At 40.2% G+C, this 18,510-nt stretch overlaps 1 protein-coding gene across 7 annotated transcripts in view; it reads left to right on the forward strand.

Moving 5' to 3' along the window:
* LOC126984366 (uncharacterized) overlaps window positions 1-18,510 on the forward strand; it is a 58,785-nt gene that overhangs the window by 29,978 nt on the left and 10,297 nt on the right. For 6 of the 7 annotated variants that reach the window (XR_007736596.1, XR_007736597.1, XR_007736593.1 and 3 more), the window contains 2 exons: window positions 12,531-12,593; window positions 16,900-16,953. Coding sequence is in view for 1 of the 7 variants with exons in the window: in XM_050837991.1 (XP_050693948.1) it covers window positions 12,531-12,593; window positions 16,900-16,953 (117 nt within the window). In the remaining 6 variants the exon portion in view is untranslated. Of the gene's footprint in view, window positions 1-3,763; window positions 3,979-12,530; window positions 12,594-16,899; window positions 16,954-18,510 lie in introns of those variants that run through there. The other variant, XR_007736598.1, reaches the window with a different exon arrangement.

The following is an 18,510-nucleotide window of genomic DNA, read 5'->3' on the forward strand; positions in this document are numbered from 1 at the left end:
GAGGCAGAGATTAAATTATTGTGTGCAGTTTTACTAGTGACAGATTTTGTGAGAGCTTATACACCAGAATTTCACTTAACATTGCTCCAATCTCTCCTCCCCAATTCCCTCCACCCCTCCAATCTTTTCTCCTTTCCTCCAATCTCTCCTTCCTAACTCCCTCCAATCTTTCCTCCTTTCCTCCAATCTCCTTCCTAACTCCCTCCACCCCTCCAATCTCTTCTCCCCAATTCCCTCCAATCTCTCCTTCCTAGCTCCCTCCAATCTTTCCTCCTTCCCTCCAATCTTTCCTTCTTCCCTCCAATCTTTTCTCCTTTCCTCCAATCTCTCCTTCCTAACTCCCTCCAATCTTTCCTCCTTCCCTCCAATCTTTCCTTCTTCCCTCCAATCTTTTCTCCTTTCCTCCAATCTTTCCTTCCTAACTCCCTCCACCCCTCCAATCTTTCCTCCACCCCTCCAATCTTTTCTCCTTCCCTCCAATCTTTTCTCCTTTACTCCAATCTCTCCTTTCTAACTCCTCTACCCCTCCAATCTTTCCTCCACCCCTCCAATCTTTTCTCCTTCCCTCCAATCTTTTCTCCTTTACTCCAATCTCTCCTTTCTAACTCCCTCTACCCCTCCAATCTTTCCTCCACCCCTCCAATCTTTTCTCCTTCCCTCCAATCTTTTCTCCTTTACTCCAATCTCTCCTTTCTAACTCCCTCTACCCCTCCAATCTTTCCTTCCCTCCAATCTTTCCTCCTTCCCTCCAATCTTTTCTCCTTTCCTCCAATCTCTCCTTCCTAACTCCCTCACTCTCTATTTGGACACCGTGGCGATCGAACGTGGCTCTCGACCTCCTCTAATCCTGACAGAAATTACACATCTTTAAGTCCATGTTGGCTGCGCCGTGTATGGCGTGACTACTGTACTATGACGTCCTGATGACACACAACACATGTACACTGTTTATGCCCATGTGAGCCCCAGTGAACCCTCGCTAGGTGAAGGAGACTGTAAACCCGTGTAACATCCAAACAAGCCTAACGCCCATTATTGTATTCTGGTGAATGAGTTAAGAGGATCAAGGGATTAATTCGGCCATTATTGACTACTGTAATTAAGTCTTCAACGCTACCAAAAGGATATTTTTCTTGCCTGATGTAATCTGAATGAGAATTAGTTCAACGCTACCACAAGTGAAGGAAGAATAAAGGTCTTAAATCAATGATTGTGAATATCTTCTGACCAACTATTTAGGAGAAATAGGGAAAAACAGATCTTCGAGGATTAGGAGCCTTGCCCAGGAAAACCCTAGATACCGCATTACACTATACATTTCAGCGGCGGACAAACGCTGTTTTTCGCAAATATTTCCTAAACGAATCGTTGGATCAGTATGATATTTCAGCACACTACCTTTAACACCCGGACCTAATTTGTGGCTGACATACCATATTGCAATATGTGTTATGTTAGGAGTTTACTGACTGATATTAAGCCTAATCCAGTCATCATATCAAAGGTGTTATACAGAATCGGACGAGTGTGGGGTACTCGTCTAACCCCTCCACCAACGCCCCGAACAACCCCCAGACCACTCCTTCCCTACCCCAATATTGCAGTATCCCCCTCCTCGTTTCCCTCTTCACCCCCCTACTCACACCATCCCCCTTCCCCATCCCGAGGCTATGACATGCAGAGGAAGCGTATCTCTCATTGACTGCCGTGGCACCCCGAGCTGTTGTACAGTAATTATCAAGGTGAACTACGTCTGGACTCCATGGAAGTGTACCATGCTCTTAGTTAATAATCATATATATACATATACACCTACATAACATTCTAATATATAATACAGTGGGGAAATAGGGGGGACACAAGAGTGATGAGGGGAGGCGAGGCTAGAAGAAGAAGAGGAGGGATAATGAGAGCGAGAAGGGGAGAAGTAGTTGTGGTCAGGAATAGTTTGGGAGGGTGTTCGGGGGGCACACTTTCCTTCGAATGCGTCAACATGACTCGTCGGGTTTGTGTTATTTTTCACGAGTAAACTCCTCCCATAACACATATAGTAATGTGGTATGTCAGCCATAAATTAGGTCCGGACGATAATTGTAGTGTGCTGAAATATCATACTGATCCAACGATTCGTTTAGGAGATATTTACGAAAAACAGCGTTTGTCCGCCGCTGAAATGTATAGTAGGTACTACTACTACTACTACTAAGTAATACTATACAAGTAATACTATATTATTATTATTATTATTATTTTATTATTATTATTATTATATTGTTGAATATCATTGATACTATAACGGCTACTGCGACTATTGTTATTTTTTGCTTTATTATAATTATGATTGTCATTGTCCTTTCTACTCATTATTACTTTTCTGTAAAGTTTTTTTACTTATCTTAAGCAACATGTTCACAGTGCCACCCAGCGCGGCTAGACTTAGTCTTGTATCTTACTGCTTTCTTTCCATTCTCTTCTCTGACTCCTCTTCCATTAATCTTATGTCCCATCTCTATGAGACACTCTTTTATGATGATGAACACAGACATGCCAATAACATAAGTATGGAGATAATCAATCAACTACACGGCCACATGGACTTTGAATCAATATCAGATTGTAATGACCTTGTTACCTATAATAACCTCATTAAGACTCAACAGACACATAATTTAAACATAATGCACAAACTCGAGATCATTAACAAAAAAAATCTGATAATATACAACTACTCCTCAGATCTTTACACATACAACCTGATATCTTGGCAGCCACTGAATCCTGGCTTACAGACAATAATAAACACCTACACGAATTTACAGGATACCACTCATACCATTTAACCAGAAATACGCGCAAACAGGGAGGGGTATCAATATTTGTGTCCAATCTAATACATTCTCAGGAAATCCCAGACTTGACAATAGTAAATGAAGATATAGAAATAAACACAATTAGGATAAAAACAAACTCATTAGGCTTCCTTCTATGCACGATTTACAGACCTAACAGTAAACACATTGCAGTTGATGAGTTCTCACACACATTGCACAAACTTTTACGAGAGAAAGCAAAAAATAATGAAATAGTGCTGATTGGAGATTTCAACATTAATTTACTTGAACATACCTCTCACATCCCAACAAAATAACTTTCTTACAATTATACAACTATTAAACTTCACTTCACTCATTGCTAGACCTACCACTGACAGCTCATCTCTGGGTGTGCCCTCACTTTTGGGTTACATATACATAAACTTTAACATTAAAGTAAAAACAGGTATTTTGCACTTTCCCATCTCAGATCATCTCCCAATGTTCTTAAATATATCAATTCCCAAAGCAAATCAGAAACTCTATAAGAAAAAAATCCAAGACATATCTAATAATAATAAAGAGCTGTTTTCAATTAAACTAAACTTTATATGCTGGCAAGACTATCTATCTGTACAAGATGTTAACTTAAATTGTGCTAGATTCATAAAAAATATTCAAGACCTATTTGAGGAATGCTTTCCTATAAAAACAAAACATATATCAGAAAAGCGATTTAATAGTCCCTGGATCACACAAGCTATCTTAAAATCCATAAAAACTAAAAACAATTTGTACAAGGACTACAAAATTGGGGCCATATCTGAAGAGTATTATAACAAGTATCGAAATACACTAAACACAACGATAAGAACTGCCAAGGAATCATATTACGTGAATACATTTACAAGCTTTAAAAACAATACAAAAGTAATATGGAAAGCTATTAATGATTTAAAAAACAATCACAATAGAACTTATCTAAATTACATTTCCTATAACAACAAAATATTAACAAGTCCAGATGAAATAACTGAAGCATTAATGAATACTATGTGAACCTCACCTAGATAGTAACATTCCACCATTTAATATTGACCCTATTAGCTTTCTCCCCAACAGTTATCCAACATCTATGGCAGCTCCTCATATTGACCCCCAAGAGGTAATCGTTATAATTAACAACCTAAAAAACACAAAAGCCAGTATAAATGAAATTTCTGTACCTCTTATAAAAAACAACAAATACCAACTAGCCATTCCTTTATCAATTCTATTTAACCAATCTATATTTTATGGTAAACTCCCAGAATGTCTAAAACATGCTAATATTATTCCAATTTATAAAAAGGGCCATAAAGATCTATTAAGTAACTACAGACCAATTTCTCTGTTAAATGTATTTTCAAAAATATTCGAAAAATTAATGAAAGCTAATCTAGTAAATTTCCTAGAGAATAAGTGAGTTATAACTCCATATCAATACGGTTTCAGACAAGGGTTAAGTACATTTAATGCTTTAAGTAATTTAAGTGAAAAAATCTACTCTACACCAGGTTCAAAAAATTCTCTGTTAAGTATCTATATAGATTTCCATAAAGCATTTGACACTGTTCGACATGACATTTTATTGAAAAAAACTATATCATTGCGGCATTAGAGGAATCATTCATGACTGGTTCAAAGACTACTTGATAAACAGAACTCAATCCACTAAATTGCTCGACCACTCCTCCACACCACGGCTTATTAAATATGGAATACCACAGGGAAGTGTTCTAGGTCCAATTCTATTTTCATTTTGCATTAATGACCTACCACATATATTCAAAAACTGTAAGACTATATTATTTGCCGATGACTCCACTCCATATATAACTAGTACAGACCCAACTGCCATGGTACATAAAGCCAATACGGAAATGGATATCTTCTATAAATGGTGTGTGAGCAATAGATTAACAGTAAATCAAAATATGCTATTCACCAACAAACATACACAATCTCTACCTCCATTATTTTACAATTTCAGTATAATAAAGAGAATAACCCAGCATACACTATTAGGGATCACTTTTGATGACTCACTAACATTCAAACCTCATATATCAAATATGTGCCTTAAACTATCTAGAATAGTTGCCCTTCTCTATAAAATTAAAGATCACATGCCTCGTCATGTTTTGAAAATCATATATGATGTTCATGTCTAACCCATTCAAAGTTATTGCATACCCATTTGGTGCAATACTTACCCAACCCATCTGTTACCCCTTTTCCGATTACAAAAGAAAATAAGAAGAATTATTACAAACAGCGAATATTACGCACACTCTCTACCACTCTTTACGGAAACAAATACTTTAACACTTTTCAATTTAAATAAACTTCATATGGGTATTTATATGTATAAAACAAAAAGTGAACATACTATGTGACTGCAACCCCACCATAACTATCACACTCGTACCAGCCACAATCTGAATGTACCTCCACACTCCCTATATCAACACTCCCTGTCATGCAATGGCCCCAAACTATGGAACTCAATACCTCAACACATAAAACTCCTTCCAAACCTAAATTCCTTTAAAAATCATCTCAAAAAATATATACTATCGGTACTATAAAAGCTGCATATATCTCTTATTCAATGTCATTATTATTATTATTATTATTATTATTATTATTATTATTATTATTATTATCATCACTATCACTACTTTTACTATTATTATTACTATTACTATTATCTTCAACTGTTGTGTACCATTATTATTATCATTATTATTATGTCATTATATTATATTGTTAGATTATTATTTTGAATACTTGGTCTAATGTTACTTGGGCCAGAAATTTAGTAGACTATACATGTCCAGAAAACAATAAAATTTAAAAATACATACCAATTGTTGCCCCAAAAGCTCTAGCTTCCTATGGGCTACTTGCACAACTAATCTATGTTATATCAACCAATGTATATACAAATTGCAAGTATAATAAAATGTTTCAATGTTTCCACCCCTCCAATCTTTCCTTCCCTCCAATCTTTTCTCCTTTCCTCCAATCTCTCCTTCCTAACTCCCTCCAATCTTTCTTCCACTCTCTGTTCCCAGGAGGAGTGTTATCAAGGTCTCATTAAAGGTGCTAGATAATGGTACAATAGATAAATATAGGATAAATATAGGTAGGTCTCCTAACTACTATATAATCTATATTTGGTAAAATTGTACACTGGTTTTTAATATGTATGTATATTTCAACTATGTGTAAATCTATGTGTTTATTTTTGTATATGTATCTTATCTATCTATCTATCTGTCATCCAATATACTTTGAAAGAGTCTAAATCGTAAAGGAGTAATAGTTGATGTGAGGGTCAGGTCATACTAATTGCCCTCCTGGAACACACATTTAACAAGGCGTTCGTTGGAGTTTGAGCTACAATGGGTGTGTGCCATGACTGTCCTAAATTGTACACTGCCATATTACATTATTATAAGTCCACAGTGTTCCCATCACAGCAACACTGTACCCAGCGTTGCCATGTACTCAAATCATTGCATATATTGTTTCAAGACCCTAAAACTATTGTACAAGCACCAATAATGCCCTAAAATTAAAGTTAATGTTATTAGTGTCAAGTATTGATGCTTTTGTGTCAATACTTATGAGTAAAAAATAAAAAAGATGCGATATATGTTCACGGTGGTTCATGGTAAGCTGGCAACGTTGACTGTACCTCATATATCGCACTTGACTGGGGCCGCCAAACCCTTCGGATAAGCTAAATTGCACTTGCCAAACAGTAGAGTCAATGGGGTTTACTCTAATGGGGTCCAGGCCCTCCCCAAGGTGCCCATTCCTCCCCCATTACGCTCACTCTTCCAGGCAATGGTGGGATACATACAGCGTGTTAGTTGAAGGGTTAAACAGCGTATCATTGTGCCGTGTGGGGACACGGCAGCCTCCTGGTACTGAAGGGAAGTGTGCTGTATAGGTTAGGAATTACCTTCTGAATAAAGCCTTGAACGTAATGACGCCGCACTCTGCTCATTTGAAAAGCTGTTGTGAATGTTTGGGACAGGTTACTACGGTGGCTAGGTCATTACATACTCAAATCAGGACTAGGTTTTGGGAGACAGGTCAGGTCATTTTGTTGTAGACTTGTGATACTGGGCTGGACTGCACTGGGTACACCGCCGCACGCTGAAGTTGTTGCGCACAATTTATAATGATATCTTTTTGGAGTGACGGGCTTTTTTTCATTACTGGTTCCTTTTTTTTTCTTGAATTGTTTACTGTAAAAAAAAGTGTGTTAATGTTTACACAGTTAATTGACACCGAACTTGATTTGCAGACACTAACAATCGAAGAAGAGGAGGAGGAGAAAGAAGAAGAAGACGAGGAACACAGGAGGAGCCCATTGGTGAGTGTTAATTTATTTTTTCTAAAATGGTTAACGAGCTCTCCTTCCTTCCTTCCTTCATTCATTCATTCCTTCTTGTCTCTTGGATAGATTAGGATAAAAAGCCAGATTATTGAAACCCTTCAGCAGTTTACATATTTGAGGTTTTCATAGGAGCTTTGAGAGGCATTTCCAGGGCTAATTTAATGACCCTGGTGGTAGTGTGACCCTTCCTCTGTACCAAGAATTTAAAGGAACTCATTTGTCAAGACTTTCATTGGAGTTTGGGGCATTTCCAGGGCTAGTTTTATGACTCTGGAGGTAGTGTGACCCTTCCTCTGTACCATGAACCTAAAGAAACACACATTTGTCTAGACTTTCATAGGAGTTTGGGGCATTTCCAGGGCTAGTTTAATGACCCTGGTGGTAGTGTGACCCTTCCTCTGTACCAAGAACTTAAAGAAACACACATTTGTCTAGACTTTCATAGGAGTTTGGGGCATTTCCAGGGCTAGTTTAATGACCCTGGTGGTAGTGTGACCCTTCCTCTGTACCATGAACCTAAAGAAACACACATTTGTCTAGACTTTCATAGGAGTTTGGGGAATTTCCAGGGCTAGTTTAATGACCCTGGTGGTAGTGTGACCCTTCCTCTGTAACAAGAACTTAAAGAAACACAGATTTGTCTAGATTTTGAGTTCGTATGGGGTGGTACGCTGGTGCCTCCAATGGACTCGCCATAACGCTCATTTTGCCATTTTCCACCGACAAGAGAGCCCGGGTTCAATTCCTGGGCGGAGTGGAAAAATTTGAGCGGCTTTTCCGATACCCTACGCCCCTGTCCACCCAGCAGTGAGTGGTTACCAGGTATTAATCGGGGGTTGTGTCCCGTCTCCTGGGGTCTGTTCCCTTCTATAATTCCTTCCCCTTCTGTCTCTCTCCGGCAAGTGACCTCAGATGTTGCGCCGACTACATCAAACTTTTTCCAAACTCCCCCCTGTGCTAAGTCCTGTGATGCTTTCATATGTAGCTGTTGGCATATTCATTGAGTAAGCGTATTTCTACTACACCAAGCAGGTGACGTCACTTATTCTGACTCGTGAGCTTTCATATTTGTCTGTTTATGTAATATATTTCATGGAGGCAAAGATTAAATTATTGTGTGCAGTTTTACTAGTGACAGATTTTGTGAGAGCTTATACACCAGAATTTCACTTAACAGGTGAATCTTTTCTCCTTTCCTCCAATCTCTCCTTCCTAACTCCCTCCAATCTTTCCTCCTTTCCTCCAATCTCCTTCCTAACTCCCTCCACCCCTCCAATCTCTTCTCCCCAATTCCCGCCAATCTCTCCTTCCTAACTCCCTCCAGTCTTTCCTCCTTCCCTCCAATCTTTCCTTCTTCCCTCCAATCTTTTCTCCTTTCCTCCAATCTTTCCTTCCTAACTCCCTCCACCCCTCCAATCTCTTCTCCCCAATTCCCTCCAATCTCTCCTTCCTAACTCTCTCCAATCTTTCCTCCTTCCCTCCAATCTTTCCTTCTTCCCTCCAATCTTTTCTCCTTTCCTCCAATCTTTCCTTCCTAACTCCCTCCACCCCTCCAATCTCTTCTCCCCAATTCCCTCCAATCTCTCCTTCCTAACTCCCTCCAATCTTTCCTCCTTCCCTCCAATCTTTCCTTCTTCCCTCCAATCTTTCCTCCTTTCCTCCAATCTCCTTCCTAACTCCCTCCACCCCTCCAATCTCTTCTCCCCAATTCCCTCCAATCTCTCCTTCCTAACTCCCTCCAATCTTTCCTCCTTCCCTCCAATCTTTCCTACTTCCCTCCAATCTTTTCTCCTTTCCTCCAATCTTTCCTTCCTAACTCCCTCCACCCCTCCAATCTCTTCTCCCCAATTCCCTCCAATCTCTCCTTCCTAACTCCCTCCAATCTTTCCTCCTTCCCTCCAATCTTTCCTTCTTCCCTCCAATCTTTTCTCCTTTCCTCCAATCTCTCCTTCCTAACTCCCTCCAATCTTTCCTCCTTCCCTCCAATCTTTCCTTCTTCCCTCCAATCTTTTCTCCTTTCCTCCAATCTTTCCTTCCTAACTCCCTCCACCCCTCCAATCTTTCCTCCACCCCTCCAATCTTTTCTCCTTCCCTCCAATCTTTTCTCCTTTACTCCAATCTCTCCTTTCTAACTCCCTCTACCCCTCCAATCTTTCCTTCCCTCCAATCTTTTCTCCTTCCCTCCAATCTTTTGTCCTTTCCTCCAATCTCTCCTTCCTAACTCCCTCACTCTCTGTTTGGACACCGTGGCGATCGAACGTGGCTCTCGACCTCCTCTAATCCTGACAGAAATTACACATCTTTAAGTCCATGTTGGCTGCGCCGTGTATGGCGTGACTACTGTACTATGACGTCCTGATGACACACAACACATGTACACTGTTGTGATTTCCAGTGCTGCAAGTTTGTGACAGAACTGTTATATGTGCTGACCTAGTGATCTTCAGGCAACTGTTGTTAAGTGATACTACCATGCCTGACACTCGCAGTGCCTCTGCTGCGTCAAAGAATCCTAATCAGCGCTCCAGTGACCAACAGCAGTTGCCACTAAATCTACAACTACAACAATCAAGCACCAGCAGTGACGACCATGATCCTGAGAATCGGGAGGTGAACCAGCTACTCGACTCCCTATCCGAAGAATCAAAAACCCTAGTGAAAATGATTACTCCTGTGATCTCAAAGAAAATGAAACTCGAAAATGAATTACTGAAGGAATAACTCATAAAGAAAGACTAGCAAATAACAAAGCTAAGTGGAGAAATAGTTGGGTTAAAAGAAAAAGTGCAAGAACTAGAAACAAGCAAAAATGGTGTCGACCAATATGAGCGTCGTGACACCATCTTTGTGAGCGGTCCATCATTACCTGACGAAACACCACACGAAAACCCACCTACCATCATCACGAACGCATTCAAGGACCACCTGAAATTAAACATCAGCGTATCGGACATTAATATTGCACACAGGATTGGACCACCAAACTCCCAACGCAAACGACCGATCATAGTGAAACTCTGCAGCAGAACCCTGAAGCACGACCTGGTTGGGGCTTGTATCCAAATGAAGCCTCAACTGTACATCAAGGAGAGCCTGACACCCAAACGACTCCTTCTCTTCAAGCAGGTGTTAAACATCCGACGAGCTCACAGAAACAAATTCCAGCAATGCCACACCAAGGATGGAAAAATAATTGTCAGGCTCAGGAACTCCACCATCAAGCATGAAATAATTGATCAGCAGACACTGATCACCTTCCTGGATGAGTACCCTGACATGAAGGACACCTGTCTTGAGTCACTCTAGTTTTGCTTCAGTCTCCTCACCATAATGCCATAAGGCACATTCCAGTAGTTTACAGTAATCATTTTATCCACCTTTAAGCTCCAATATGACACCCATACTTTATTACTAACATTAGATTACATAGTAATGTTACTATTAATGTCATCATTAATATTCATTATTACATATTACATATTAATGTCACCATCAATATTCATACCATTATAATTATTATTATTATTATTATTATTATTATTATTATTATTATTATTACTATGATTATTATTATTATTACTATGATTATTATTATTATTATTATTACTATTATTATTATTATTATTACTATGATTATTATTATTACTATTGCCATTGTTAATGCTATTCATTATTTATCAGTCTTACTGTTACTACTACTACTACTACTACTACTATCACTACTATCACTACTAATATTACTACTAAGTAATACTATACTAAGTACTACTACTACTTCTACTACTGCTACTACTTCTACTACTGCTACTACTACTACTACTACTACTACTACTACTACTACTACTATTACCACTACTAGGTACTACTACTACTACTAAGTAATACTATACAAGTAATACTATATTATTATTATTATTTTATTATTATTATTATATTGTTGAATATCATTGATACTATAACGGCTACTGCGACTATTGTTATATTTTTTGCTTTATTATAATTATGATTGTCATTGTCCTTTCTACTCATTATTACTTTTCTGTAAAGTTTTTTTTACTTATCTTAAGCAACATGTTCACAGTGCCACCCGGCGCAGCTAGACTTAGTCTTGTATCTTACTGCTTTCTTTCCATTCTCTTCTCTGACTCCTCTTCCATTAATCTTATGTCCCATCTCTATGAGACACTCTTTTATGATGATGAACACAGACATGCCAATAACATAAGTATGGAGATAATCAATCAACTACACGGCCACATGGACTTTGAATCAATATCAAATTATAATGACCTTGTTACCTATAATAACCTCATTAAGACTCAACAGACACATAATTTAAACATAATGCACAAACTCGAGATCATTAACAAAAAAAATCTGATAATATACAACTACTCCTCAGATCTTTACACATACAACCTGATATCTTGGCAGCCACTGAATCCTGGCTTACAGACAATAATAAACACCTACACGAATTTACAGGATACCACTCATACCATTTAACCAGAAATACGCGCAAACAGGGAGGGGTATCAATATTTGTGTCCAATCTAATACATTCTCAGGAAATCCAAGACTTGACAATAGTAAATGAAGATATAGAAATAAACACAATTAGGATAAAAACAAACTCATTAGGCTTCCTTCTATGCACGATTTACAGACCTAACAGTAAACACATTGCAGTTGATGAGTTCTCACACATATTGCACGAACTTTTGTGAGAGAAAGCAAGAAATAATAAAATCGTGCTGATTGGAGATTTTAACATTAATTTACTTGAACATACCTCTCACATCCCAACAATTTTGCACTTTCCCATCTCAGATCATCTCCCAATGTTCTTAAATATATCAATTCCCAAAGCAAATCAGAAACTCTATAAGAAAAAAATCCAAGACATATCTAATAATAATAAAGAACTGTTTTCAATTATTATTATTATTATTATTATTATTATTATTATTATTATTATTATGCACTATATTCAAAGGTTAGGTTATATATTATGCATTCAAAGATTGTTTTACTAAAGTTATGATTAAATTTTCTCATTATTGTAGGGCTATTGTATGTGTGAATTGTTTTCATTCTCTCTCTCTCTCTCTCTCTCTCTCTCTCTCTCTCTCTCTCTCTCTCTCTCTCTCTCTCTCTCTCTCTCTCTCTCTCTCTCTCTCTAATTTTAGCCTGAAAAGAATTTATAATTACCTCAAAAAATTAATTATCAACTGTATACTAATATCCTTACTTATCTTTAGAGACAAGAAGAAGAAGAAGAGGAAGAAGAGGAAGAGGAAGACTGACAGACAGACATTCCATTGGTGAGTGTTAAATAATATTCTTTCCTTCCTTCCTTCCTTCCTTCCTTCCTGGCTCTTGGATAGGTTAGGTTAAAGGGGCCGATTATTAAACATTTCAACGCCCAAACTCACTTCTGTAAGGCTTTCAAAGTAAGGCTTTTTGGGCATGTCCTGGGGTAGTTTTATGACCCTTGAGGTAGTGTGACCCTTCCCCTGTACCATGAACCTAAAGAAACACATTTGACGAGGCTTTGGGAGGAGTTTTTGGCATTCCCACGGATAGTTCTGGCACGTGAGGAAGGGCGTCAGATGGTACATGGCGTCTAACATTCTGGTGTAGTGCGGCGACTATGCCTGCTGATGAACGAGCCTCCCATAACCCACTTTGTGAGGGGGGTAGTACCTCTTTGGCCGACTCGGTAGGGAGTGACTCCCGTCGCGGGTTCAATCCCAGGCAGCCGGCGAATACCCTCTCCTGGTCTTGATTACTTTCTGGTGTTTGGATACACACAGTGAGGGATCGGGAGTAGCAGGTGACACTGGTCCGTTCACTAAATATCAGCCATGCTCTACCTTAAGGGAAGGCTCAGTACGGCATGTGAAGGGAACTGTATGTTTAGAGATTTTAAGATTATCATACATGTAGTCATGGACTTCCATTACGACTACTTCCCAGTGAAGACTGACCAGTTTTTCATGGGGGGTTTTCCTGTTCAAAAGTCACGTTAAGCTATCACCATGAAACACTCCATGGAAACCCTACAAATCCCTACTATGACAGGCTTTTCAGCTGCTATTATCTGTAGAATATCTTATCCAGTGCTGTCTTTCCCAATACAAGACTTTGACAGTGGACACATATTTGCAGGGGGGCTCTGTGGTGCAGTGGTTAACACACTCGGCTCACAACCGAGAGAGCCCGGGTTCGATTCCCAGGCGGAGTTGAAAAATTTGGGTGACTTTTCCGATACCCTACATAGCCCCTGTCCACCCAGCAGAGTACCAGGTATTAATCGGGGGTTGTGTCCCGTCTCCTGGGGTCTGTTCCCTTCTCCTATAATTCCTTCCCCTTCTGTCTCTCTCCGGCAAGTGACCTCAGATGTTGCGCCGACTACATCAAACTTTTTCCAAACTCCCCCCTGTGCTAAGTCCTGTGATGCTTTCATATGTAGCTGTTGGCATATTCATTGAGTAAGCGTATTTCTACTACACCAAGCAGGAGACGTCACTTATTCTGACTCGTGAGCTTTCATATTTGTCTGTTTATGTAATATATTTCATGGAGGCAAAGATTAAATTATTGTGTGCAGTTTTACTAGTGACAGATTTTGTGAGAGCTTATACACCAGAATTTCACTTAACATTGCTCCAATCTCTCCTCCCCAATTCCCTCCACCCCTCCAATCTTTTCTCCTTTCCTCCAATCTCCTTCCTAACTCCCTCCACCCCTCCAATCTCTTCTCCCAATTCCTCAATCTCTCCTTCCTAACTCCCTCCAATCTTTCCTCCTTCCCTCCAATCTTTCCTCCTTTCCTCCAATCTCCTTCCTAACTCCCTCCACCCCTCCAATCTCTTCTCCCCAATTCCCTCCAATCTCTCCTTCCTAACTCCCTCCAATCTTTCCTCCTTTCCTCCAATCTCCTTCCTAACTCCCTCCAATCTTTCCTCCTTCCCTCCAATCTTTCCTCCTTTCCTCCAATCTCCTTCCTAACTCCCTCCAATCTTTCCTCCTTCCCTCCAATCTTTCCTCCTTTCCTCCAATCTCTCCTTCCTAACTCCCTCCAATCTTTCCTCCTTTCCTCCAATCTCCTTCCTAACTCCCTCCACCCCTCCAATCTCTTCTCCCCAATTCCCTCCAATCTCTCCTTCCTAACTCCCTCCAATCTTTCCTCCTTCCCTCCAATCTTTCCTCCTTTCCTCCAATCTCCTTCCTAACTCCCTCCAATCTTTCCTCCTTCCCTCCAATCTTTCCTCCTTCCCTCAATCTCTCCTTCCTAACTCCTCCAATCTTTCCTCCTTCCCTCAATCTTTCCTCCTTTCCTCCAATCTCCTTCCTAACTCCCTCCACCCCTCCAATCTCTTCTCCCAATTCCTCCAATCTCTCCTTCCTAACTCCCTCCAATCTTTCCTCCTTCCCTCCAATCTTTCCTCCTTCCCTCCAATCTCTCCTTCCTAACTCCCTCCAATCTTTCCTCCTTCCCTCCAATCTTTCCTCCTTTCCTCCAATCTCCTTCCTAACTCCCTCCACCCCTCCAATCTCTTCTCCCCAATTCCCTCTAATCTCTCCTTCTTAACTCCCTCCAATCTTTCCTCCTTCCCTCCAATCTTTCCTCCTTTCCTCCACTCTCCTTCCTAACTCCCTCCAATCTTTCCTCCTTTCCTCCAATCTCCTTCCTAACTCCCTCCAATCTTTCCTCCTTCCCTCCAATCTTTCCTCCTTTCCTCCAATCTCTCCTTCCTAACTCCCTCCAATCTTTCCTCCTTTCCTCCAATCTCCTTCCTAACTCCCTCCACCCCTCCAATCTTTCCTCCTTTCCTCCAATCTCCTTCCTAACTCCCTCCACCCCTCCAATCTCTTCTCCCCAATTCCCTCCAATCTCTCCTTCCTAACTCCCTCCAATCTTTCCTCCTTCCCTCCAATCTTTCCTTCTTCCCTCCAATCTTTTCTCCTTTCCTCCAATCTCTCCTTCCTAACTCCCTCCAATCTTTCCTTCCCTCCAATCTTTTCTCCTTTCCTCCAATCTTTCCTTCCTAACTCCCTCCACCCCTCCAATCTTTTCTCCTTCCCTCCAATCTTTTCTCCTTTACTCCAATCTCTCCTTCCTAACTCCCTCTACCCCTCCAATCTTTCTTTCCCTCCAATCTTTTCTCCTTCCCTCCAATCTTTTCTCCTTTCCTCCAATCTCTCCTTCCTAACTCCCTCTACCCCTCCAATCTTTTCTCCTTTACTCCAATCTCTCCTTCCTAACTCCCTCTACCCCTCCAATCTTTTCTCCTTCCCTCCAATCTTTTGTCCTTTCCTCCAATCTCTCCTTCCTAACTCCCTCACTCTCTGTTTGGACACCGTGGCGATCGAACGTGGCTCTCGACCTCCTCTAATCCTGACAGAAATTACACATCTTTAAGTCCATGTTGGCTGCGCCGTGTATGGCGTGACTACTGTACTATGACGTCCTGATGACACACAACACATGTACACTGTTGTGATTTCCAGTGCTGCAAGTTTGTGACAGAACTGTTATATGTGCTGACCTAGTGATCTTCAGGCAACTGTTGTTAAGTGATACTACCATGCCTGACACTCGCAGTGCCTCTGCTGCGTCAAAGAATCCTAATCAGCGCTCCAGTGACCAACAGCAGTTGCCACTAAATCTACAACTACAACAATCAAGCACCAGCAGTGACGACCATGATCCTGAGAATCGGGAGGTGAACCAGCTACTCGACTCCCTATCCGAAGAATCAAAAACCCTAGTGAAAATGATTACTCCTGTGATCTCAAAGAAAATGAAACTCGAAACTGAATTACTGAAGGAAGAACTCATAAAGAAAGACTCGCAAATAACAAAGCTAAGTGGAGAAATAGTTGGGTTAAAAGAAAAAGTGCAAGAACTAGAAACAAGCATAGATGGTGTCGACCAATATGAGCGTCGTGACACCATCATTGTGAGCGGTCCATCATTACCTGACGAAACACCACACGAAAACCCACCTACTGTCATCACGAACGCATTCAAGGACCACCTGAAACTAAACATCAGTGTATCGGACATTAATATTGCACACAGGATTGGACCACCAAACTCCCAACGCAAACTTTTACGAGAGAAAGCAAAAAATAATAAAATCGTGCTGATTGGAGATTTTAACATTAATTTACTTGAACATACCTCTCACATCCCAACAATTTTGCACTTTCCCATCTCAGATCATCTCCCAATGTTCTTAAATATATCAATTCCCAAAGCAAATCAGAAACTCTATAAGAAAAAAATCCAAGACATATCTAATAATAATAAAGAACTGTTTTCAATTATTATTATTATTATTATTATTATTATTATTATTATTATTATTATTATTATTATGCACTATATTCAAAGGTTAGGTTATATATTATGCATTCAAAGATTGTTTTACTAAAGTTATGATTAAATTTTCTCATTATTGTAGGGCTATTGTATGTGTGAATTGTCTCTCTCTCTCTCTCTCTCTCTCTCTCTCTCTCTCTCTCTCTCTCTCTCTCTCTAATTTTAGCCTGAAAGAATTTATAATTACCTCAAAAATGAATTATCAACTGTATACTAATATCCTTACTTATCTTTAGAGACAAGAAGAAGAAGAAGAGGAAGAGGAAGACTGACAGACAGACATTCCATTGGTGAGTGTTAAATAATATTCTTTCCTTCCTTCCTTCCTTCCTGGCTCTTGGATAGGTTAGGTTAAAGGGGCCGATTATTAAACATTTCAACGCCCATACTCACTTCTGTAAGGCTTTCATAGTAGGGCTTTTTGGGCATGTCCTGGGGTAGTTTTATGACCCTTGAGGTAGTGTGACCCTTCCCCTGCACCATGAACCTAAAGAAACACATTTGACGAGGCTTTGGGAGGAGTTTTTGGCATTCCCACGGATAGTTCTGGCACGTGAGGAAGGGCGTCAGATGGTACATGGCGGACACGTTCTTTTCCTGCACAGAAGGGCACACACACACACACACACACACACACACACACACAGAAAAAGGCCTTCAAAGTACGGCCTTTCTTTCCGTACTTTCTTGCGCAAAAAATACATGAAAGAGGTCGTTAAAAATAACAGAAAAGTGCTCACCCTTCCTCTTGTATGCACTTTGTTAGGCACTTTTCTGTGTTATAAAAGCATGTACAGCAGGTGACCCTTTTCAACTGGACCGTAATTCAGTGGTTCGCCAGACACACCCAGTTGTCAATATGCAGATTTACCCCGTCTCCACACTACTAAACGTGGTACTGTGTCATTGTATTACCAGCTCATTATTACAACTCTGAACAACGGTCCGTTCTCTCATGGGACACACTGGTTCGTCCAACGTCCACACTCTGGGTGACCAATAAGGAGGGTAACCGTTGTGGTGTGGCTGGTGGAGTGTGCCGCTCCTCCACCAAGACCTGGCTCACTCTCCACCCTTTAACCAGGCCAGGCAATCCCTCCCACATGATTCTCATTTAGATATCGCTGAGAGCCATGACTGGCATAATGGTTGGTCTGTGGTATTGACTCCATATCCTGACCACTTAGTTAGCCTTGAAATAAGGGAGTTGTATGCAGAAATTATGGAGCGCTTGAACCAGTGAGTGTGATGATTTCTAGTGAGCGTCTCCGTGGGGCGGCAACGCTATTGTTCAATGGTGTCTGGCATTTACAGCTTCTTGTTTACCACCAGTTAGGTGAGTGTAGGAAATGATTGAGGTGTTACTTACAGGGTTAAGGATCATGAAAATATTACAGCCTCTTGTTTACCAGCAGTTAGGTGAGTGTAGGAAATGATTGAGGTGTTACTTACAGGGTTAAGGATCATGAAAATATTACAGCCTCTTGTTTACCACCAGTTAGGTGAGTGTAGGAAATGATTGAGGTGTTACTTACAGGGTTAAGGATCATGAAAATATTACAGCCTCTTGTTTACCACCAGTTAGGTGAGTGTAGGAAATGATTGAGGTGTTACTTACAGGGTTAAGGATCATGAAAATGTTACAGCCTCTTGTTTACCAGCAGTTAGGTGAGTGTAGGTAATGATTGAGGTGTTACTTACAGGGTTAAGGATCATGAAAATATTACAGCCTCTTCTTAACCTGCAGTTAGGTGAGTGTAGGAAATGATTCAGGAGTTACTTACAGGGTTAAGGATCATGAAAATATTACAGCCTCTTGTTTACCTGCAGTTAGGTGAGTGTAGGAA

Source organism: Eriocheir sinensis, chromosome 57 (assembly GCF_024679095.1).
Source record: "Eriocheir sinensis breed Jianghai 21 chromosome 57, ASM2467909v1, whole genome shotgun sequence".
Lineage (NCBI taxonomy): Eukaryota > Metazoa > Arthropoda > Malacostraca > Decapoda > Varunidae > Eriocheir > Eriocheir sinensis.